Consider the following 24,310-nt stretch of genomic DNA (forward strand, 5'->3'; position numbering starts at 1 on the left):
TTGGCACCCATTCCTTTTATGACAGTAATTAACAAAGTCTATTATGCCCTTCAGCACAGAGAACGGGAATCAGTTCTTCATAACAGATTAAAGGAGCATACTCAAAAGGCTTTATTTCAATGCCCTGAGGAAGGCCATAGCGTAAGCAAGTATGGTGGGTTTTGCAAGCTTAGGTTGCTTTATGCTGCAGTAGGGGATGCATAAGAGGATAACACCCCTCGCTTCCAAAACCCACACAAACACACATGCCTGCTCCAGATTAACCTATATGCATTGCCTTTCCCCTAAGTACAGACATCTGCTACACAATTTCTGAAATTAATGAGAACATTAAGGTGGATAATTGTTGGCCAGAAAATAAGTTTCTTTATTCACAGGTATTTCTTTAATAAAGCAAATAACCATTCTCTACAAAAAGCCCCACCACCTTCATGAAGAAGTCACCAGAGCAGGTGATCATCATGGTCTCCACCTTAATGGAGTATTGTCATTACAAAGCCATTATGCCACATGCAAGTGGGCCTAATTATTTCAGTCTTCCTTGAGGTCTTGTGACCCCTAACCCACCCTCTGCACTTTAGCTTGTTCTTACTGTTGGAGTAATGTATTTGAATTCTTGCAGCACCAAAACCTATTTTTTTGTGCAGGGAGCAGCATATTCTCCTAGTCCTGAAGTCATCCACTTACTCTAATACAGGCTAATTGGAATGCTCTCATTGAGGTGTGCAGACTTACCAGTGGCGATGGTAGTGCAGTGAAATACATAATTTTGAAATGCAAACAAGCATAAAGATTACATTTATTTTTGTGTGTATCCCTTAAGGATAAATGTTTGTAACTGTTGAACTGTGTGCACGTGGTGAAAATAGTAGCTCTTTACACAAGTGAGGAAGTCTGTTAATACATTTTAAATGGAGACTGAAGCCTTTATCCCCAGAATGCCACACTTACCCTCAGAAACAGTAGTTTCTGCTTTATTGTAGCATCTAGCCTAGTTTAATTCCTCCCACCAAATTTGTTTTATCAAGTTAAAAGAACCAAATCCTACACATGCCATGTTGATGTAATCCTACAGCTTGATATAAGCAACGTGCTCTTCTGTAAAAAGCAAATAAGAGGGGATGTTCAATGAGGCTGAAAAGTTAAAAGGCCTCTGCTGCCATGGGAACTTGCAAATATTAAACATACTGTAGCCTGCATCTGCTCTTGCCTAGATGGTTGAGTTTGGTTCTCTTAGACCCCATTCACACTTGCGATTTAAGGCAGCCCAGGGCCTCCTTTTCTCATATGTGAACGCTCCAAAAAAGAAAAGGCAGGTTTAGCCACTGTTTCGATGTGGCCCGGGGCCTGCAATCTGGGACCAGGGCTGGCCCTTACATATATATACAAAGCAGACTTTTTCGTATCACATTACCAATTTAATTCTGTAGCTCAGTAGCAGGGATCATAGGAATATGTTTGCTATGGAATAACAAGGAAAAACACAGATTTTCTATGATAACACAGAAAAACACGGATTTTCTATAATGTCAGAGATTTTGTTGTTTTATATTTGGGGAGGAGCAAAAAACATGCAAATCTTTTTTTGTTTGTTTGATAATAACCAAATCAATACACATACCATATATAAACATTACCACAGGCAACTTTACTTTAAATTTACGTAAACATATCTGTCTAATAAAACTGCTTCCGGTATTCAAGTTCAGTGTTGAATGAGGCTTCAATTTACTTCAATCAGTAGCCAGAGCTGTTCAAAGATGCTGAAAACGAAAACAATCACCCTTAAAGAAGGATCAACGAGTTTGGCAAGGTCGAATTTCACGTCAATGGTAATGTGCTGTTTTGTACTTCATGCAGCAAGGCTGTAGATTACACTCGTAGGCAGACCAAACACATGGGAAGCGCGAAACATAAACTGAATGAAACGAAACGTGAACAGCGTCTCACGACAATCTGGGAACTATTTGTAATATTCGAAGTAAAAAAAAAAAAAGTTATGTATCGTGCATGTTGTTGAGCAAAGTGTATTTGGTATGTGACGGTGTATTGCTGTATTTAGATTACAGCGCTTCCCTTAATGAAGGTTTTGTTATAATGAGGGTTTTGTTATAGTCATATGTTCTGTAATCTTCCAAGAGAAGGAGTAATGCTGATGTTCAATCCTTACTGATAATGGTTAGGGACTAGAGAATAATAATGACAATGATAATGATGACGAGTAAACAACAGAATGGTTTAACAATCGTGTTTGTAAACAAAGACGGTATTCATGCAGGTTAAACAAATACGTATAAATGAGAAGAAATGTAATGTAAAATATAAGCCAAGATAAGCACCAACTAAGACTTAGCTTTACAGTAAACTAATGTGATCCATATGTGTCTCCATCCATTTACGTTTCCTTCCATATGATGATGTAGATATCCTTCTGTCTGGTGTTAATGGCTGAAATGTAATGCTGGCTCCAGGGATCAGCTTATTTTGCCTCCCTGGCGCATCGGCACACACAACGGCTGCGATGCTGGCTCCGGGGGTCAACCACAGTGCGGCCTCCCCAGCGCATCAGCATGACAACTGTCTGGATTGAGCTAAGTAGGGTACATCTCTGGGGTCTTCAAGTGGGCACCTTCCAACCTCAGTGTTTCGTCGACTAGCCCACAACACCTCAAGAGGGCTTGACGGTGATTCTGGCGTCCCAGCTTCACCCCCCTCCATGCCCCACTCAGCTCAGCCCAGCTTACTTACCTGTACATCAGCGTTTCTTTCTTTCTATTGTGCTTGAGATCCCCAGCCAGAATCTTTCCGTCTCAACCACAGCCAGTTGCTGCTCCTCTCTGCTGCTTCAGATAAGTTCTTCACTGTGCAACGCAACTCTTGGCCACTGAATCCGATGTCTCTGAGAAACCGGGTTGTAGAGTGTGCCACAAATCCTCGACCACCCACTTCCATTGGGTAAACCTGGACTCTTCATCCTCGCTGTTCCACTTCAGTGGCTAGTTGAGCATACCGCAGTTTCTTCCTCTCATACGCCTCATCTACAGCATCCTCCCATGGCACTGTTAACTCTACCAGGTGAACAAGGCGTGCTGATCCAGACCACAAGACAATATCTGGTCGAAGGTTAGTGGTGGCAATCTCAGGTGGAAAAATAAGCCATTGACCAACATCTGCCAGCATTTTCCAGTCTCTAGCAGCTTCCAGTTGTCCTGGGCGAGGATTGGTTTTAACACCTTTTCTTGGTGGTTGCTCTCCTGGGCGGAGGAATGTTGTCTTTTGTGTGTAATGTTTTGATGGAACAGGTGGCAACTTATTGGTCATGTTACGCTTGTCTTCCAATGCTAAGGCCAAACATCGCAGCACCTGGTCATGGCGCCAAGTAAACCGTCCTTGGCTAAGAGCCACCTTACATCCTGTCAAAATGTGCCTTAATGTTGCAGGTGATGAACACAAAGGACATGAGGGATCCTCTCCTACCCAGAGGTTTAGGTTCTGTGGTAATGGGAGAACATCATATGTTGACCTGATGAGGAAACTGATCCTGCTCTGTTCCATTGACCATAGGTCTTGCCAGCCAATCTTGCGTTGTTCCACACTCTCTCATCTCATCCATTCTCCCTGCTTGGCCTGGAAAATGGCCTTTATACACCTCATCCTCTCCTCCTGCTTTTGCACCTTGTTGACTACCAGCTTCCTCCTTTGAGCTGGGGCCGCCTTGTGCCATGTAGGAGGAGCTGAACTGAGACCAAGACCCCCTCTTCCATGCTGAACTTGCCCCATGATATCACTAATTCGAAGGACAGCCTTTGCATCTTCCACAGCTTTCTTGGCCACCCACTTTCTTCCAGTTTTCAACACAGGTGCTGCCTCCCTTACGCATTTATCGCGTGACTCTACTGTCATTTCCAGTCTGACCTTGGCGCACTTAAACTCCTCGGTTAGAGCGGAGACTGGTAGCTGCAGTATTCCTTTACCATAAAGTTTGACTCTGCTGAGGCAGCGTGGAACTCCCAACCATTTCCTGATGTATGAACTGATTAAAGCTTCCAGCTTCTCTACTGTTGTCAAAGAAACCTCGTACACAGTCAGTGGCCACAGCAACCTCGGCAGTAGACCAAACTGAAAGCACCAGAGTTTTAGTTTGCCTGGCAGAGCGCAGCTGTCTGCTCTTCAACCCTTCCACTGCTTGTTGTCTAACTTCTCCCACACGAACTGTGTCCTTTAGATCCCCGTCGTACCATCTCCCAAGACTCTTCGCTGGCTTCTCAGACACTATTGGTATTGCCTCACCATTAATGAAGAATGTTTTATCTACTACTTTGCCTTTAATTATAGAGATGCTCCTTGATTTAGTGGGCTTGAATTGCATTCGTGCCCATTCAGTGTCATTGGTTACTTTGCCCAATAACCGATTAGTGCAGGCTACTGTTGTAGTCATGGTTGTCATGTCATCCATGTATGCTCAAATTGGTGGTAGTCGCATTCCAGAAGCCAAGCGCTCTCCTCCTACTACCCATTTTGATGCCCTAATGATTACTTCCATTGCCATGGCAAAAGCCAGTGGAGAAATGGTGCATCCTGCCATTATTCCAACCTCAAGGCATTGCCATGTAGTGCTGAATTCTGAAGTTGAAAAACTAAATTGCAAATCTCCAAAGTAGGCTTTCACTAAATTTGTTATTGTCATTGGTACACTGAAAAAATCAAATGCTGCCCAAAGAAGTTCATGTGGCACTGATTCCCAAACCAACATCAATAAACAATGTTATAACCTGAGCAGCCACTGGACAAGTGATTGCATCTGAAGTCTGAACAGGGGTACATGCTGTTTAGGGGGGCAAAAAGCATCTCAACATATAAAAGATCTATCTGGCAATTGCCTTATTAATGTTTTTGACTGAAGGTTCATGGGTTTTTTTCTTTATTTTGACATTTAATGTTTGCTCCTTTAATTTAATTTTTTTTGAGTAGTGTTCAAGTCACAGAGAAAAAAATCACATAACAGAACAACACAAAATTAGGAGCAAAAAGGAGAACAGTAAATGATATAAAGAGAGTTTCTTTACACCCCAGGCCCCATGTACCATTTAATTTATCATTCTGTATAAGTCATTATATTTTACCTTCTGTTCTGTCGTGTAAGGAGAGACAGCAGGGCTTTATTCCTCGCAGAAGTTTAGCAAGGAAAACACAATTAAAATGTTAAGAGCTCTTGTAAGAAAAAAACATATATATTCGATTTTTAATTTTTAGAATTAAAGAATTGGAACACATTATTTCAATTAAACAGAACGCATTACTTGCGTGCACTAACACTGATCTATTTCTCGCAGGCTAGTAAAATAGCACTATCCCCTAAGTATGTCTTCAAAATAAGTGACAGCAAGATAGAAGCCAGCCCAATTTGAAACAGAAAGAAAACAGTTTATTTATAAGGTCATTATGAATCAAAACATCTACAGCAGAATATCCTGAAAACTGATCATTTTAAGAGAACTGTACTATTGTTGCAAATGGGAAAGCAGAAAACCTTGTTTATCATCATCATCGTCAGCCTTTTTTAACCCACGACTGGATGAAGATTCTTCAACAAAAGCCTGTCTGGTGCGTCTCTCATCCATATTGCTCCGGCATGTTTCCTAATTTCATCTTGAGATATATATATATATATATATATATATATATATATATATATATATACAGTATATATATATATATATATATATATATATATATATATATATATATATATATATATATATATATATATATAAACTACACTCACTGTTCGTTTACCCCTTTAAAAACTTAGACCCAACACAGAAATTGTAGGTTTAGCGCTGATGCGCACTTTTAACAATGCAAAAAATAAACCAAATCAAAACAAACACCTAGCTTTTCCGAGCACTTACTAAATAATTTCAGGTCCCTGACTAACTTGCAGGATGGCTAAGCCATTTACCTGACATACAAACATTTTTTACACAGATTTAACCAAAACACTATGGTTTCACACAATCCCTTTTTTTTCTTCCCAGCTCCCTGGTGATCTCTCTAATGGACCTGCTAGTTCTCTTTTTATAGTCTGTGGCTGTTCCCAATTGACATCAATTATCTTGTTCTGGGAACAGCCACATTCTCACATTTTTGGCAGGGAGGATTTTTAACCCTCTCCCTACCTTGCTACTAAAAAACGCTGAGTGTACAAAACATTAGGAACACCTTCCTAATATTGAGTTGCACCCCCTTTTACCCTCAGAACAGCCTCATTTCATCGGGGCATGGACTCTACAAGGTGTCGAAAGCGTTCCACAGGGATGTTGACTCCAATGCTTCCCACAGTTGTGTCAAGTTGGCTGGTAGTGGATCTCTACTCCTAATAGCTTGTTCCATCTCATCCCACAGATGGTGACTGGGCAGGCCACTGCAGTAAGCTGAATTCACTGTCATGTTCGTGGATCCATTCCTGGACAATCCTAGCCTTGTGGCATGGGGCATTATCCTGCTGAAAAAATCCATTAGCAGATGGATACACTGCTGCCATGAGGGATGCACCTGATTGGCAATGATGTTCAGATATCCTGTGGCATTCAAACGTTGCTCCACTTTTATCAAGGGGCCTAATGTGTGCCATAAAAACACACCCCACACCATCACACCACCACCACCAGCCTGCAATGTTGACAGGCGGCATGATGGATGCATGTACTCATGTGGTTTTCTCCATACCGTAGTCCTCCCATCAGTGTGAAACAGCAGGAACCGGGATTCAGCAGACCAGGCAATGTGTTTCCAATCCTCCAGTGTCCAGTGTTTTCGTTCCTTAGCCCACTGCAACTGCAGTTTCTTGTGTTTTGCTGAAAGAAGTGGAACTCTGTTAGGTCGTCGGCTGCCATACCCCATTCGTGTCAAGGCACAACGAGTTGTGCATTCTTTTATGGGTCTTTCGGCACCAGTGTTGTACTGGACTGTCAGTTGACTAACTGTAGCCCGTCTGTTGCTCTGCACAATTCGTGTCAGCCTCCTTTGGCCTCTTTCATCAATGAGCCATTTTTGACCACTGGCCTGCTGTTGGCTGGATGTCCTTTGGGTGGTGGACCATCCTTGATACACACGGGAAACTGTTGAGCGTCAAAAACCCAGCAGGATTGCAGTTCTTGACACACTCAAACCGGCGCGCCTGGCACCTACTACGATACCCAGTTCAAAGGCACTTAAATCTTTTGTCTTGCCCATTTACCCTCTGAATGGCACACATACACAATCCATGTCTCAATTGTGTCAAGGCTTAAACATCCTTCTTTAACCTGTCTCCCCTTCATCTACACTGATTTGAAGTGGATTTAACAGGTTACATCAATAAGGGATCATAGCTTTCACCTGGATTCACCTCGTCGTCTATTTCATGGAAAGAGCAGGTGTACCTAATGTTTTGTACACTCAGTGTATATATATATATATATATATATATATATATATATATATATATATATATATATATATATTTCAGTACATCTTATACACCTACAGACGTGCTCAAATTTGTTGGTACCCTTACAGCTCATTGAAATAATGCTTCATTCCTCCTGAAAAGTGATGAAATTAAAAGCTATTTTACCATGTATAATTGCACGCCTTTGGTATGTCATAGAATAAAGCAAAGAAGCTGTGAAAAGAGATGAATTATTGCTTATTCTACAAAGATATTCTAAAATGGCCTGGACACATTTGTTGGTACCCCTTAGAAAAGATAATAAATAATTGGATTATAGTGATATTTCAAACTAATTAGTTTCTTTAATTAGTATCACACATGTCTCCAATCTTGTAATCAGTCATTCAGCCTATTTAAATGGAGAAAAGTAGTCACTGTGCTGTTTGGTATCATTGTGTGCACCACACTGAACATGGACCAGAGAAAGCAAAGGAGAGAGTTGTCTGAGGAGATCAGAAAGAAAATAATAGACAAGCATAGTAAAGGTAAAGGCTACAAGACCATCTCCAAGCAGCTTGATGTTCCTGTGACAACAGTTGCAAATATTATTAAGAAGTTTAAGGTCCATGGAACTGTAGCCAACCTCCCTGGGCAAGAGGAAAATCGAACCCAGATTGAAAAGAAGGATAGTGCGAATGGTAGAAAAAGAACCAAGGATAACTGCCAAAAACATACAAGCTGAACTCCAAGGTGAAGGTACGTCAGTTTCTGATCGCACCATCCATAAGCTTTTTGAGCAAAAGTGGGCTCCATGGAAGAAGACCCAGGAGGACACCACTTTTGAAAGAAAAACATAAAGCCAGACTGGAATTTGCTAAAATGCATATTGACAAGCCACAATCCTTCTGGGAGAATGTCCTTTGGACAGATGAGTCAAAACTGGAGCTTTTTGGCAAGTCACATCAGCTCTATGTTCACAGACGAAAAAATGAAGCTTTCAAAGAAAAGAACACCATACCTACAGTGAAACATGGAGGAGGCTCGGTTATGTTTTGGGGCTGCTTTGCTGCGCCTGGCACAGGGTGCCTTGAATCTGTGCAGGGCACAATGAAATCTCAAGACTATCAAGGCATTCTGGAGCGAAACGTACTGCCCAGTGTCAGAAAGCTCTGTCTCAGTCGCAGGTCATGGGTCCTCCAACAGGATAATGACCCAAAACACACAGCTAAAAGCACCCAAGAATGGATAAGAACAAAACTTTCGACTATTCTGAAGTGGCCTTCTATGAGTCCTGATCTAAATCCTATCGAACATCTATGGAAAGAGCTGAAACTTGCAGTCTGGAGAAGGCACCCATCAAACCTGAGACAGCTGGAGCAGTTTGCTCAGGAAGAGTGGGCCAAACTACCTGTTAACAGGTGCAGAAGTCTCATTGAGAGCTACAGAAAACGCTTGATTGCAGTGATTGCCTCTAAATGTTGTGCAACAAAATATTAGGTTAGAGGTCCCATCATTTTTGTCCATGCCATTTTCATTTGTTTTATTATTTACAATATTATGTTGAATAAAAAATCAAAAGCAAAGTCTGATTTCTATTAAATATGGAATAAACAATGGTGGATGCCAATTACTTTTGTCAGTTTCAAGTTATTTCAGAGAAAATTGTGCATTCTTAATTTTTTGTGGAGGGGTACCAACACGTCTGTACATTGGGCTCAGCCTATCAGAAACAAAGATGAACCATAGTGTATAAATGTGGTAGCAGAGATTACATTGCATTCTATTTCAATATTGTCAGTACACAATTTGCTATATTAAGCACTTTCTCTATTACTTGTCTTTCTATGTCACATGATGTAGTTTTTTATTAAAATTTTCATTTGCATATTAAGATTAGATACAAAACAATGCAATATTAATTTATATTGTGCTTTTCCTGAAAACTGATCAAATTGCTTTCATTTACATTGTTTCAAGTCTGCATTTATAAGTCTACACTATCCGCTCAGATTCTCCTTGTGAATATTTTGTACATTTAAAAATCTTAGCAAGAAGTTTTCATCGGATTCAGGGTAGCCAAATTCATAAAGTAGCAAACTGGTTTTGATAAGGCAGTTTTAATCAAATATAAATCAGAGAAATAACAAAACCATGAACCAGTGTTTCTAAAATGAATAAAATATCTGTTTTACAGCCTGCGCTGGTTTGCAGATCATTATTAAGCTGTTGCCGGTAAAACAAAACACCATGGTGACCGATGGCTGGTTTCAAAACATGCTCTATGTTGTGTCAGGAAATATAATTCAAAGACATCTTAGCTTAAAGAATTCCAAAACCATAGAAATCAGTGGCATCTACAATTGAATATCCTGGAGACAGTAAGTTACTCTGAAGGAGAGCCCTTAATGATAGGTATAACTGGATATCATCAGCACAACAATGAAAACAAGCATTATACAATATATATATATATATATATTGTAAAGCAGTAGTGGAGTGAAGTATAGAGTGAAGATGTTGTGATACATCTTTACACTATGAATACCTGTTTGAAATTACCAAGTTCATCTGCTTGTTGAAATGAAAAGGTAATCCTATAAAACTGAGAGAAGTAGGCTGTGTTGCTGTCCAGTAGTTACTTTTGCACCTTATTTCTGTTGATTTCACATTTAAAGCAGTGTCAGAACAGAGGCTGTTAGTGCTTTGCTGGTAGCACAGTTGCATTTATTCTACTAATTTACCATCTGATGATTTCATTGTATTAATTCACAGCAAACCATGCAAAAAAATCAGTGTACATGGTTTCAGGAAGAAAAACAAAGCAGCTTCCAAAGTATCAAGGTTTTCAACTGTTTACATTTTCAGCTGTGCTGTATACATAAACACTGTATGTGTGTGTGTGTGTGTGTGTGTGTGTGTGTGTGTGTGTGTGTGTTTGTCTATAAAACACCCTAGCGTCTGTGATCAATGTTCAACCAGATAATTGTTTCAGTAAGCTATTAAAATATGCTTAAAATGTATCCCTCGTACTTTTATCTTGTTTTTTTTTTTAGATATACAGTGCACTACACACATGCGTTTTGCCTAGAGCTTGTACTGGGTTACCCATATCTCTTCAGCAGGTCCTCGTCTAGTAGAGCATACTTTTCGAACTTGCGAGAGAATTACACCTACAGCCTGGATCAACGTTCTCTTTTAGTAATTCTTGGCCTGAACTCATTTCAAAAACTTCCCCAGCTTTTCTTGCACAAATTAAATTTCCATTTGTCAGGACTTTGTACAAGAGCTATATCCCTTTACAGTCCAGGGTATGTTCCCATTCTCAATGTAAGATGACATTTCTCAATGTCAAATATATTGGACACTGGGCAGCAAAGGGTTCATGTTTTTACAACAGTACATCCACCAACTTTGTTCCTTTACTTTTTTATGGGATAAGCCACATATATGTTTACCATAAGCTAGATGAAAATTACAGTAGCTGGATGTTTTCATAAATAAGGGATATGTTTCTTTTATATATGGCTCATCAATTAAAATTCAGTGTATCAATATATATATTTTTTTCCTCCCTTCAGGATTATGCTGAAAAGGAGAAAGCCATAGCGAAAGCTCTGGAGGATCTGAAGGCTAATTTCTACTGTGAATTATGTGACAAGCAGTACCACAAACACCAGGAGTTTGACAATCACATAAATTCCTATGACCATGCTCACAAGCAGGTAAGTGAGGGAGTTCATCCACATAATTGACATCCCACAGTTTACATGCAAAGAAGAGAGCGGGGTTGGAAAACAAAGAAGCCTAGCAGCTGCTAAACGGCAAGAGCTATATGTTAGGGTTGCTATCTCTGGTGAAATCGTTAATTAAACATTGTGTTTCACAATGTTTACAGTATCACATTCCCACTTTCATATGGCCTTATTCAGGAGTGAGTATTTAGGGTATGCATTATGAATGAGGAAAATAGTCTTATCTGCAATGTTAGAGGGGACAAGCAGCTGCCCATGTGTATCAGAATTGAAAGGTACTTGCGGTAGCTTGACGTTTATAGTTATTAGAAAGTTGTCCAATGTACTCGGTGTCTTAATCATATGTCTGTCATTGCTCAGTTGTTTATTGATGCTATGTGATCCATTATAGATACAGACGTGCTCAAATTTGTTGGTACCCCTCCACAAAAAACGAAGAATGCACAATTTTCTCTGAAATAACTTGAAACTGACAAAAGTAATTGGCATCCACCATTGTTTATTCCATATTTAATAGAAATCAGACTTTGCTTTTGATTTTTTATTCAACATAATATTGTAAATAATAAAACAAATGAAAATGGCATGGACAAAAATGATGGGACCGCTAACCTAATATTGTGTTGCACAACCTTTAGAGGCAATCACTGCAATCAAACGTTTTCTGTAGCTCTCAATGAGACTTCTGCACCTGTTAACAGGTAGTTTGGCCCACTCTTCCTGAGCAAACTGCTCCAGCTGTCTCAGGTTTAATGGGTGCCTTCTCCAGACTGCAAGTTTCAGCTCTTTCCATAGATGTTCGATAGGATTCAGATCAGGACTCATAGAAGGCCACTTCAGAATAGTCGAATGTTTTGTTCTTATCCATTCTTGGGTGCTTTTAGCTGTGTGTTTTGGGTCATTATCCTGTTGGAGGACCCATGACCTGCGACTGAGACAGAGCTTTCTGTTCAATCTGGGGTCGATTTTCCTCTTGCGGCCGCGCCCAGGGAGGTTGGCTACAGTTCCATGGACCTTAAACTTCTTAATAATATTTGCAACTGTTGTCACAGGAACACAGGAGATGGTCTTGTAGCCTTTACCTTTACTATGCTTGTCTATTATTTTCTTTCTGATCTCCTCAGACAACTCTCTCCTTTGCTTTCTCTGGTCCATGTTCAGTGTGGTGCACACAATGATACCAAACAGCACAGTGACTACTTTTCTCCATTTAAATAGGCTGAATGACTGATTACAAGATTGGAGACATGTGTGATACTAATTAAAGAAACTAATTAGTTTGAAATATCACTATAATCCAATTATTTATTATCTTTTCTAGGGGTACCAACAAATGTGTCCAGGCCATTTTAGAATATCTTTGTAGAATAAGCAATAATTCATCTCTTTTCACAGCTTCTTTGCTTTATTCTTTGACATACCAAAGGCATGCAAGTATACATGATAAAATAGCTTTTAATTTCATCACTTTTCAGGAGGAATGAAGCATTATTTCAATGAGCTGTAAGGGTACCAACAAATTTGAGCACGTCTGTATGTTCTGTCATGAACTCACATCATACACATGTTTGGATTCCCACTGGTGGCTTTTTGTTTTTGCCTGATCTTGCTTCATGCTGTTATTAATAATAACAGCGCATTATGTCTGTCAATCAACTGTGATACTTCTCCCACACTTGAGGAACAGCTTGATGCTGTACGGTCTTAGTAATTAGTGATGACCTACATACAGAAATGCATTAAAGATGCAGGATATTAACCTGTATTACCCATTGTGAAAGGGGTGTGGGTAATCGGCTGACAAAACAGAGAGACACAGGAAATGACATTGAGATGCCACACAGATGCCCAGGATTTATTTTTGCTGCAGCAGACAAAAAATGCCACAGGCAGGTACCCACAGTGGTATCAGCCAGGCGACAATACATGGTGGTGTAAAAGAAAACACAACTGTAAAATAAAAGGTGCTGTGAAAACGGCTTGCTGTACTAGAGAGGGCCTGCTGACAGAACCCTTATTCTTGCTGGGATCTGAAAATCCCAAAGCTAGTCCCTGTCCCTACAGGAATATAATTAAACACTGACCCCAGTTCCACACGCAGTGGCCAGATGTCAAATATGTTTTTAACTTGCAGGTGTATCGCCATGAGGGACATTCTGTGCCTGGATTATATCCTGAATATGAGGGTTTAGGGAATTTTGAACAAGAAAGTGTATGATCATTAAAACGATGTTCCTTGTACAGTATGCTGTGGAGATTTTCCAATGTCTTGTCAAGACATTTTAACTGTTAAGATTCTGTATATTAGGCAATGTCAAGGTATTTATATTTTATGTATTGTCCCGATTTTTTTTTAAAAAAAGCCTTTTGTTGTTGTTGTTGAATATGCAAAAATTGGAAAGCACCTTCAAAGACATTCCTTCAGCTTTATTAACCTGGTACGTCTGACTCCACATTATCAAAGCGTGAGATAATGAAATCTGGATGGGTATATTTTAGACGTGGCTTTTTTTTTCTCATAATACTCCGCTGCAATAAAGCTTATCAATAAAGAATGAAGAATACCCAGTGTAGTGAACAGTATCCCTGGCAGTCATGTAAACCAGAGCTGCTGCTCCTTTCATCCTCAGATTTAATCAGTGCCGAATCAATCCAGGCTGATTTATGCTTACAATTTCATTCTACGGATTTGTGACCCCATTCTATTTATTTATGGTTTTTTTTTGCCTATTTATTGATGCATTTTTTCCTGTTAAATAGGATTTTTTTAAAGAACAGGATCATTATTAGTAAATTAAGTCTCAAATCAGAGTGGTGACCCGAATTTGTATATTTAATTTACTGTGTATCTTTACCCTTACAGCAACCCCATGGCCTACCTAGAATTCCCAAATCAAGTTGGAGGTGGGTGTGGGATGGGGTTGGGTCTTGTTGACCACCCACAAAAGCAAGGAAATAGCCCAAGGACAGATGGATTGAATAGCAAATTCCTGTGTAATAAGTGGTCTTAGTCCTTTTTGACATTTATTTTTCAGACCTCCTTTGCCATTGCCCTAATTTTCATTTAATCTAGGCTAGTTTACAGATTGTCAAACATTCTAATCTTCAGGATTCAGTTAATAACGCCCCAAATAGTATGTTTTTATGTCTTGTGTTATAACATATTGGTTTGTAGTGTGCAATAAATGGTGTTATTTGACATCTGGTTTATTTACTTATTCTTCAGCGGTATTTGTCAATATAAACTGTCTTCATTGAATGTATCACTTGTTCGTTGATTACAGCAAATGATAACTCTGTTCCGAATTAGAACCTGAACACATAATTGACATGAAAAAATAACTTCGCATTTAAGACCAATTACATTATACACCAATTATTTACAGTATCTGTATTGTTTTTGTTAATTGCTAGTTGTTACATTTACAGCTGGTCTGGTTTCACAGACCCTGATTAGCATTAATCTAGGACTAATTTACCTGCAGTAATATTGGGTAGTCCAAGATTAGTGCTAACCAGTGTCTCTGAAACTAGCCATTCAATCTTAAATGGCTGGTTTCACAGACATCGATTAGTACTAATCTTGGTTTATCTTAACTAAAATAGCATTAGGTAGTTCAGGAATAGTGCAAACCAAGGTATGTGAAACCAGCCGAAAGTGTTTATTTCAGTGTGAATGCAAACTAAAAAATGAATATAATAATATATACAATGTGTGGACACTTTTTAGGTATGTAGAACATGAAAACGGAGACTACAAATCCCTTTCTCTCAAGTTCTTGGCATGAATAATATAAATTAACTGGAACTTGCAAGTGCAAACCCCAAAACTGTCGACATTTAGACAGTTCTGGCTTTCCATATGCTATAGAAAGTAAAGCCTTTGTTGCTTTGTTGAAACGAATGTTTAACCAATGTGTTCTTAAAAGGAATATATTTTGTTTTATTATATTATGTGCAGTTAGTTTTTAATACATTTTTAGGTAAAACCTGCACTTTTTGTAAGAGAATTATGCTCAAGTATTGAGGCTTTTGAAAATATTTTACTGCTGTAGTGTAGAATTATTTTCTTATTTTAGTTCACCTATGTTGAGTAAATGAATAGAGAGTATTCTGGAGAATACATTACTGTAGGTAAAAGGCAGTGGAGTTTATTACAATGATCTAAACAGTGGTGGATTCTCCAGGGGTGACCCACTTATTAATATTACAACACAATAACAATACAGTGAAATTAGGTCATCAGAAATTATGATCCTCCACGGTTTATATCATATAAATGGACCACACTGAGTCAAGTCCCATAGAAAATCATGGATGAATTGTTTGTCAGAGGTCAGTCTGCACTGAAACGTTGTGCTTCTCATTTTCTCCTGTCTCATCAAGCTCCCTCCATTCATGTGTGCAGTACAACATCACTTCACATATCTTTTCACAGTCATGATTTGCTTGATTAAATTGCTTTTATGGTACAACTGACATACTATAAAATATACTAAATATATCTTAAGGTAGTGCAACTGATTTATTCATAATTTCACTATGAATTGTAAGACCACAGTTTCAAATGAGTGGGTTTCGTGTTTGAAGGATAATATCAAAGACCTTTAAGACATCAGACAACCAAAATAATCTATACTTATGGTGGGTCCTATCTTAACTTTTAACCGATAAACAAGCGCTGAAGACAACTTCAATGAAGTTTGATTGTGGGTTTTGTACAAGAAAACACTTTCCTGACACTTTTTATGCAAAGCTTCCGCTACCACAGTGTAATGTTTGCAGGATTATATGAACACGGCATGATTAATGTGTTGCTAACCATGTCACTGACCTCCGACCTAATGCTGCTGCCATATTCAGCTGCAGCTGCATAGAGGCTGCACACTTTGAGTTATGGTCCTTATGTTTGGTACGCAGCTGTATTGTTTGATTTCCTTACTTAAATTCCATTACTAGTGTCATCCAGTCTAAATTAACCCTTTGACTGCTGCATTATTTTTACCTCTGGCCATATGAATGATACAGGCCATATGTTTTAATAGGTTATTTATAGTTGCTACACAATTGTATTCTGTGATTCTCTCAATAAAGTTTCAATATAGGTTGTGTCCAGTGAACATTAATCGTCTCAGTGTCTTTACAAGCTGTATTGTATGATTATCTCAATAAAGTTCAATAAGATCTGGTGAACAGTAGAAATTGGAATTTATCAAAGATTATTTTTAACTTCATGTTTACAAATCATTGAATCGGAAATGCACCACATGAAGCTCAGTTTCTTGTTAAAGTAATTATATACATGTGTTTCTATTGGATACTTTTCATTTGTAAAAATGAGTCTATTTTTCAAATTGCAAAACAAGAACAAGAAAGAGGATAGGGTTGAGTCTTCTTCTGATGTTGAAAAACTTTAAATAAACGATACAAACTTCAAGGACCCCTATGTACAGAACAGATATGGTTTCCTAAAATAGTTCAATTCTGCACTGGAGTAAATGCAAAGTGAATCCATCCAAGTAAGTGTTAAGTGAGTATAGTTACTGTACATATGAGATTTCAGAGAAATTATAATGCAAGAGGCTTTACCATAAGTGAAGTCTGTCCCTGTGCCTTCAATTAATCCCAGAGTCCCCTCATTTTTACATGTGGAAGACAGCATCTGCTGAAAAGATTAAAGATTAATGCAGCAGCTCTTGATTTTACGTGTCGTTAATCTCACTCTGATATTACAAAATGGGGAGATGGGCCATCAAGGTTATTTTCTATGACAGTGAGTTAATAGAATTGAATAATTGAGTCAGTAAGGACCTGACTCCAATTATGGTCTAACATATCAGTTCTTTAAACATTATTTTAAACTAACTAACTAAATAAATAAATAAATAAAGTCACAAGTGGACATATTTGGTATAGGTCAAATGTAACCCACAGAAAAAAAAGCATGCCTTCTTATTTTTTGATAAAATGTCAAATAAATTATTACCATAGAAATACAGAATCCAAGTAGTTATTTTGTTGTGATAAGTCCAAAGAACGTATTATATTAAGTGTATAGTTAAATTCACATGATCCCCAGTGGCACTGAGAAGAGCTGTTTGATGATATATCATATAGTCACATTCATTACAATTGCTTTCACTCATAAACTTTTGTATTACTACTATTACAGATGAGAAGCTCAAGTTCATGTGTACAGAATGTATGCATTGTTATCTCGCTTCTTATCAGTGTGGGCGGCTCAGATACACACATCACTGTATTAAACAGTGATGACGTTAGCTCTTTCTTACATGTCAGAATGCCCAGGAATACAATTTGTGGTCTGTAGCCCTTGCCAGAGCCAGAAACCTCTTGGGTTCATGCTGTAGTTCCCCATACATTAGCACCTGCCAGGTAAAAGATAGACAAGCTTACATATACATGGGATTAGCTAAGAAACTTTTTTTTTTTTTTTTTTTTTACTGCATTTTAACCTCAAATGTATGAACTTGTAATTGGAGGTTTCAGCTTTGACTCCAGATTTTTTAGGGCATCTGGAAAATAGGTTATTTAAAAGTGGTACTGTAAAACACATTTTTAAAAAGTTTTCATATACAAATTCACTGTATAATAGCGTCAGTGCTCTCCACGACAAGCATTACCTGCTAGATAACTAATCCCACCTTTGGTTCAGCAGGATACTGTTGTCTACTATCTATCTAAAGGTATAGGTTACTGTGGTAGACTTCTAAAGGGAAACCTGACACAATACTTTGTTTTATACATACCTCTGCAAAGTTATTTATGTGGGGTGCTTTTCTTCTTTAGAGTCTGGAGTTAGTGTTTTATTTGGTATGTGTGCTGTAGTTAAGGTTATGCTTATACTATTTTGAAGGAACCTGAAACTATTTTATTTTGTTCACTCAAACACTGACAAAACAACTACAAAAGTTGTTCAATTGGGCAAGTATTAAACTGACAGTGTCAGCCACTTCCAATTCTTCATGTTCTTTACCGGACGGTGCCCTATTTAAAACATACCTGCACTGAGGAAGATAATATTACTTTTAATTACTTCCTGGATACCTTACATTAATCATAAGTTAAACGGTGCCCTACTTTTAAAGCTGATCCTTGCAGTATATCATCCATAACATTTTGCTGAAATGTTTGTGTACATGTCTTGGGGTTTCCCTCTATTTATAATATACGTTTATCTTGCAGACTGTATGGTAAATGTGCATAGTGCACTCTGTGTTGTTAAAAAAAAAACAAAAAAAAACTTGTCCTTACCTATTTCAACACTGTTTTTTTTTTTATTCTTTTTATTATATTTGTTTTGCAGATCATTTTTTTTGTGAGTGTGAGGGACTTAAAAGCAATTTGTTACTTAAATGAGATATGCAAAATTTGTATACATCTGAGACAGTTATAAAGTAATTTGGATCAAACACATCTGCTAATCTTGGTGGAAATGCAGGAGCTTATGGTTAGTTACAAATGTCAGTTCAAATTTCACAGAATAGCTTCAGCTGCCTACATGCATCATTGTTCTACAGATTGGGGGTTCAAAATGACCTGAGGAATCTGGTGGCATCTGCTTCTTTAACGGAAGTAAACAGTGATTGTGTGTGTTATAATCTGAACAGGCAGGTAATTTTGATTCCTAATGTTTGGCAAAGGAGCAGAGAAGGGAAACATGCTTTAAGTCACCAAAAACATTAAACTATTCTGTTTATGACCAACAGGATTTATTTACTAAAATCAACTCAAGCTGTTTCTACAGGAATGTTTACAGCAATGGTTATAACAGTAGTCTTAACTAAAGTATTAAAGCACTTAATGTATCTTTAAATGGGAAGCTTTATGAAATGACACTAATACAATTGCCAATATGCAATGTGTTGTACGTTTTAATTGTTGTACGGGTCTGTATATCCACAAATGATTCTGTGGAAAGGATGGCTTGCGGGTGACGTCAGACCAGGAGGAGACCAGACACACAGTACTGAGGTATGAAGCGCTGATGCGCGAGTTTATTAAACTATTAAAAGATTAAAACAAAACAGAAACAAAACATTGAACCCAAAACAAAACGACACAAGGGCCAAAATAAACAGGTAAATAAAGCAACAAGTAGTTTGCTGGTGTAAAGCCAGCACGCGTAGCAATTGTTATTTTAAATGTACCTTTCTAGATATCTTTTTATTTCTATTCCTCTTTCGTTCCACCTCTGAACACACCAACCTCGTTCAGCCAAAGCTGCAGGTTTTTATACGTGATCGTATCCATATTAGTAATAAATTAATAAATCTGGAGACATTCTGCACAAGTTTAGCATAGATGGGGAATTTTAACCCCATCCATGTTAAATGGATCATTATCATCCATGCATTTTAAGACAAGCTGTAATTATATGCATGGGCAAATTGTAGATGGGGCTCTTTTGTAAATTAAGTCTGTGATATTAAAATGAGATTTATGAAGCGGCAGAACAGCAGTGCTGGCCCTAAAAGTGTCCACAAATAAGAACGATTTCAAATTGGTCTTATTTGGGCGCAAAGAAAAAGTCAGAAAGTAGCTGATAGGAAAGAGCATTATGGCAGCAGTCATATAGGTGCCCAGAAAATTCAGTGTATTTTTAAAAGAAATTCACGAATGACTTTCACAGAGCCACGGAACTGACATTTTATTAAAAAAAAAACTACACATTTTCTATTTATATGATATTCTACTGATGTAAGTTGCCTAAAATGTGTTATCATTGATAGTTCATCAAGAACATCACCTAAAAACCAAGGCTGAAACATTTTAACATTTAGCCAAGCTACTGAGTCAACTCTTTAAAAATGTACATTGTAACTCGATTCACTATTGAAACACTTTTTAAAAATGTAACAAACTTCTGCTGGAAACAAGTCATTTAAAATCCTCTGTGTTGGCTGCAAAAAAAAAGTAACAAGCAGACAAAATAGAAACAACCTTGAATGATAAATTCTGCAACATTTTCAAGTTCTGTAAACCATTAAAACTTATATTGACACATCAATTAAAATGACTGTGTAATTCCCATAGCCTATTTTGCTGCTTCTAATCCGAAAACATTAAACACAGGAGAAACGTTAACTGCAAACCTGAAATGACAAAACCAAAGTTTGTGTGTTTTTCTTTATACACATTGTACATTTCTATTAGTATGTAGAAATGTCATTGTACAGTATGAGGAATTCACCAGTCATGAAGCCGGTATTTGTTTGACCCCGTTGCCATAGTAACCGAATGCATGGCATTGAGCCAGAGCGTGTACAGCTACTGTAGTGTTGCTTCTACTTGATAAAAGTATGAAATCAACAGGGGAGGTGAAGAGTACAGTGATGTAAAATACTGTGTGGAAAATAAAATGCATTTTTTTTTCATGGTAGGCAGTCAAATACACGATTTCTGTGAAATTTGTGAAATTGTGAATTTTCAGTGGCATTTCTTACGACGGAGAGTGCCGGCTCCTAACCTTCCTGAACAACCCAGGAAGGGAGAGTACTGACAAGAAGGGAGAGTATTTAAGGTCTGCATTACCCTTTCTGATCTCCCTGAGGATGAAATTATAGCTCAATATCAGCTATTTCATTATGTACAATTGTTTGTATTCATTGTATAATAAACTTCATTCATTAAGTTATCCTTTTGATTATGTATATTTGGTTTTATCTGTCGTATAATAATAATATAATATAAAGTCAAGACACTTAGTCAGCACTGGTCATTTCCTCTCCAAATGACTTACCTATTGTTCAACTGAGGTAGCCCATTTGGAGGGGAGGCACTATTTTTGAGATTAGTCTGTTAACCTGTGATACTGGTAGCCCATTTTGAGGGTTCAGAACACCGGTGCAGCACATTTATGGATTTAAATGTGGCAGCTTACGCCTTGCCTCATTAATTTTGGGCCATTTAATACATTCAGGATGGGGTACAATGTGTGCCGTGGCTGAGCGCTACTTTACACCACCAATTTGGTCGACCTTGATACATGCCCGCATGTCACAAAGACGGCCAGAGTGGGTTGCGTCAGACCAGAAAGGAATTCAAACACAGACAGACGGTGGTGATGATGAGCTGAGTGCAATGGTGGCACTCAGCGTTTATTAACAAATAAAAGGTTTTAAACGGTACACAAAACAGGACACGGCACTATACGCCAAAGTAAAAAAGACAAACAAAACGCACTAAACACAAACGGTGCACGGAGACAAACAAACACGGTGAGTACACACACTTATCTTTGCTTTTAATGATTTTAACTCTCCTCTCTCTCTCTCCCGTTCTCCTCTTCCGAACACCTAACCACGAGTGACTAAAAATGTGCCTATTTATACTGTTGTGCTGGGATTCAATTACTAATTAATTATTCACTTGAATCCCAGCACGTGAATTAATTCTGTGCAACCCCGTGCTCGCATATTACATTTAACCAGCACGTGAAGTGATTTGTGCTCTCCTCGTGCCTAAATACAAATCTACACTTTAAATACACGTGAAACACAGACCCGTTTATATCCCGTGTACCAATCTATACACCAACATTAACATACGCACCATACATACAACACATAATATGCACACAGGGGCGGGGCACATTGCCACATATACCCCCCCCTGTGCAAAGCACACATGGCCTCAACGGCCACCTCCCCCCTTAAAAATCCAGCAGTCCAGGACAAAGTCTCGGGCTGGGAAGGGAGGCTTCAGTGGGCCCATGGCTGGCCATGCTGTCAGCACCCCTGCCGGTAGTGGCACGGCTGACAGCCTGCTGGTCCCGTCCTGCAGCGAAAAAGCTGCGGGGGCAGGTGGTCCCCCGACCTCCCCTTTCTTCGTAGCTGGCAGCTCCCTCCTGTGGGGCTCCGGCCACAAGAACTCCTGCAGCGAAACTGCTGCTGGGGAAAGTGGTCTCCAGACCTCGTCCCCCTTCTTCGTGGCCGGCAGCTCCCCTTTCTGGGGCTCCGGCCACCGTACTCCCTGTGGAGGTACGGGCAGCAGAGGCAGCTCCTGCTCCTCTGCTCCGGGCGGTGGCGGAAGCAGAGGCAGCTCCAGCTCCTCTGCTCCTGGCGGTGGTGGAGGCAGAGGCAGCTCCAGCTCCTCTGCTCCTGGCGGTGGTGGAGGCAGAGGCAGCTCCAGCTCCTCTGCTCCTGGCGGTGGTGGAGGCAGAGGCAGCTCCAGCTTCTCTGCTCCTGGCGGTGGTGGAGGCAGAGGCAGCTCCTGCTCCTCTGCTCCTAGTGGAGGAAGCGGTGGAGGTGGCGGAGGCAGAGGCAGCTCCTGCTCCTCTGCTCCTTCCGGTGGAGGTGGCGGAGACAGAGGCAGCTCCTCTGTTCCTGGCGGCGCTGGCTCCCTCCGCTGTGGCGGCTGGGCTGGTGCGCCCCGTGCTGCCTTCAGCAGCATGAATAGAGGCTGCTGGGGGACACCAGCCTCCTGCCCCTCTCCCCCCCAAAAATTTTCAGGGGGTTGGGCCTGTAACTCCTCCCCTTCCGGCTCTTGGGGCTGAACCAGCAGGCATTTTCCCTCTGCTGGTGGCTTGGGTCCCAGAGCTGTGGAAGCCCCGACTTGCCTCCCTTTGGGCTGTGGACGCACCGACTCCTCCCTTTTGGGCTGTGGACGCACCGACTCCTCCCTTTTGGGCTGTGGACGCACCGACTCCTCCCTTTTGGGCTGTGGACGCACCGACTCCCCCCTCTTGGGCTGTGGACGTTCGGGCTCCCCCCACTCAGGCGTAGGACGTTCGGGCTCCTCCCACTCAGGCGTAGGACGTTCGGGCTCCCCCCACTCAGGCGTAGGACGTTCGGGCTCCTCCCACTCAGGCGTAGGACGTTCGGGCTCCTTCCACTCAGGCGTAGGACGCTCAGGCTCCTTCCGCTTGGGCTGTGGACGCTCAGGCTCCTCCCATTTGGGCTGTGGACGCTCAGGCTCCTCCCATTTGGGCTGTGGACGCTCAGGCTCCTCCCATTTGGGCTGTGGACGCTCAGGCTCCTCCCGCTCGGGCTGTGGACGCTCAGGCTCCTCCCGCTTGGGCTGTGGACGCTCAGGCTCCTCCCCATAACTGCGGAAGGGACAGTGGGCGAACAGGTGATCCTGGTCGCAGAGGAGGCACCCTGGCGATGGCTTGTTACATCGCCGTGGATGCCTGGCCCTTAGGCGGCACTCCTCCTCCCTGTCCTTCACCTCTTTATCCGTCTCTGCCTCCCGCTTGGGCTGTGAAGGCAAAACCAGCAGGCATTCACCCTCTGCTGGTGGAGATGGGGACAGCAGGTACTCACCCTCTGCTGGTGGAGATGGGGACAGCAGGTACTCCTCTGCTGGTGGTCCTGCTACCTGGGCTGCTGTTCCGTTTATGGTTGCCTCCAGGTAGCTGAGGACAAACTCCACACCTTCCTGCAAGGTGTTTGGGGTGTGTTCCTGCTGATAGGCCTCCCATCTCTCACAGTCCATCATCCACAGGGCCCGGACGACTATGGGTAGAGCCTGGGCCTCCAGCCCAGCATTCTCCAGGAACCAGCCCCGCAGTTTGATGGCGTCTTCTGCCATTGACTTCTTTTTTTTTTTTTTTTTTTTTTTTCCCCCAAAACAATATTTGTAATCCTTTATTTATTTTTTTTTTCTTTTAATCCAGACCCCTCCTGGTCTGACGCTTGGAGGCGCGGCTATCCCACGATGACACCACGTGTCACAAAGACGGCCAGAGTGGGTTGCGTCAGACCAGAAAGGAATTCAAACACAGACAGACGGTGGTGATGATGAGCTGAGTGCAATGGTGGCACTCAGCGTCTATTAACAAATAAAAGGTTTTAAACGGTACACAAAACAGGACACGGCACTATACGCCAAAGTAAAAAAGACAAACAAAACGCACTAAACACAAACGGTGCACGGAGACAAACAAACACGGTGAGTACACACACTTATCTTTGCTTTTAATGATTTTAACTCTCCTCTCTCTCTCTCCCGTTCTCCTCTTCCGAACACCTAACCACGAGTGACTAAAAATGTGCCTATTTATACTGTTGTGCTGGGATTCAATTACTAATTAATTATTCACTTGAATCCCAGCACGTGAATTAATTCTGTGCAACCCCGTGCTCGCATATTACATTTA

The 24,310-nt window shown here is 40.3% G+C and overlaps 1 protein-coding gene across 2 annotated transcripts in view; it reads left to right on the forward strand.

The window, feature by feature from the left end:
* The window catches only part of LOC117394203 (G patch domain-containing protein 8-like), a 138,058-nt gene that overhangs the window by 91,686 nt on the left and 22,062 nt on the right, over positions 1–24,310 (forward strand). For both annotated transcript variants that reach the window (XM_033992280.3, XM_059012567.1), the window contains exon 2: positions 11,014–11,157. In XM_033992280.3, the coding sequence (XP_033848171.3) occupies positions 11,014–11,157 (144 nt within the window). The remainder of the gene's footprint in view (positions 1–11,013; positions 11,158–24,310) is intronic.

Source organism: Acipenser ruthenus, chromosome 3, assembly GCF_902713425.1.
Source record: "Acipenser ruthenus chromosome 3, fAciRut3.2 maternal haplotype, whole genome shotgun sequence".
In the NCBI taxonomy this organism is placed as follows: Eukaryota; Metazoa; Chordata; class Actinopteri; order Acipenseriformes; family Acipenseridae; genus Acipenser; species Acipenser ruthenus.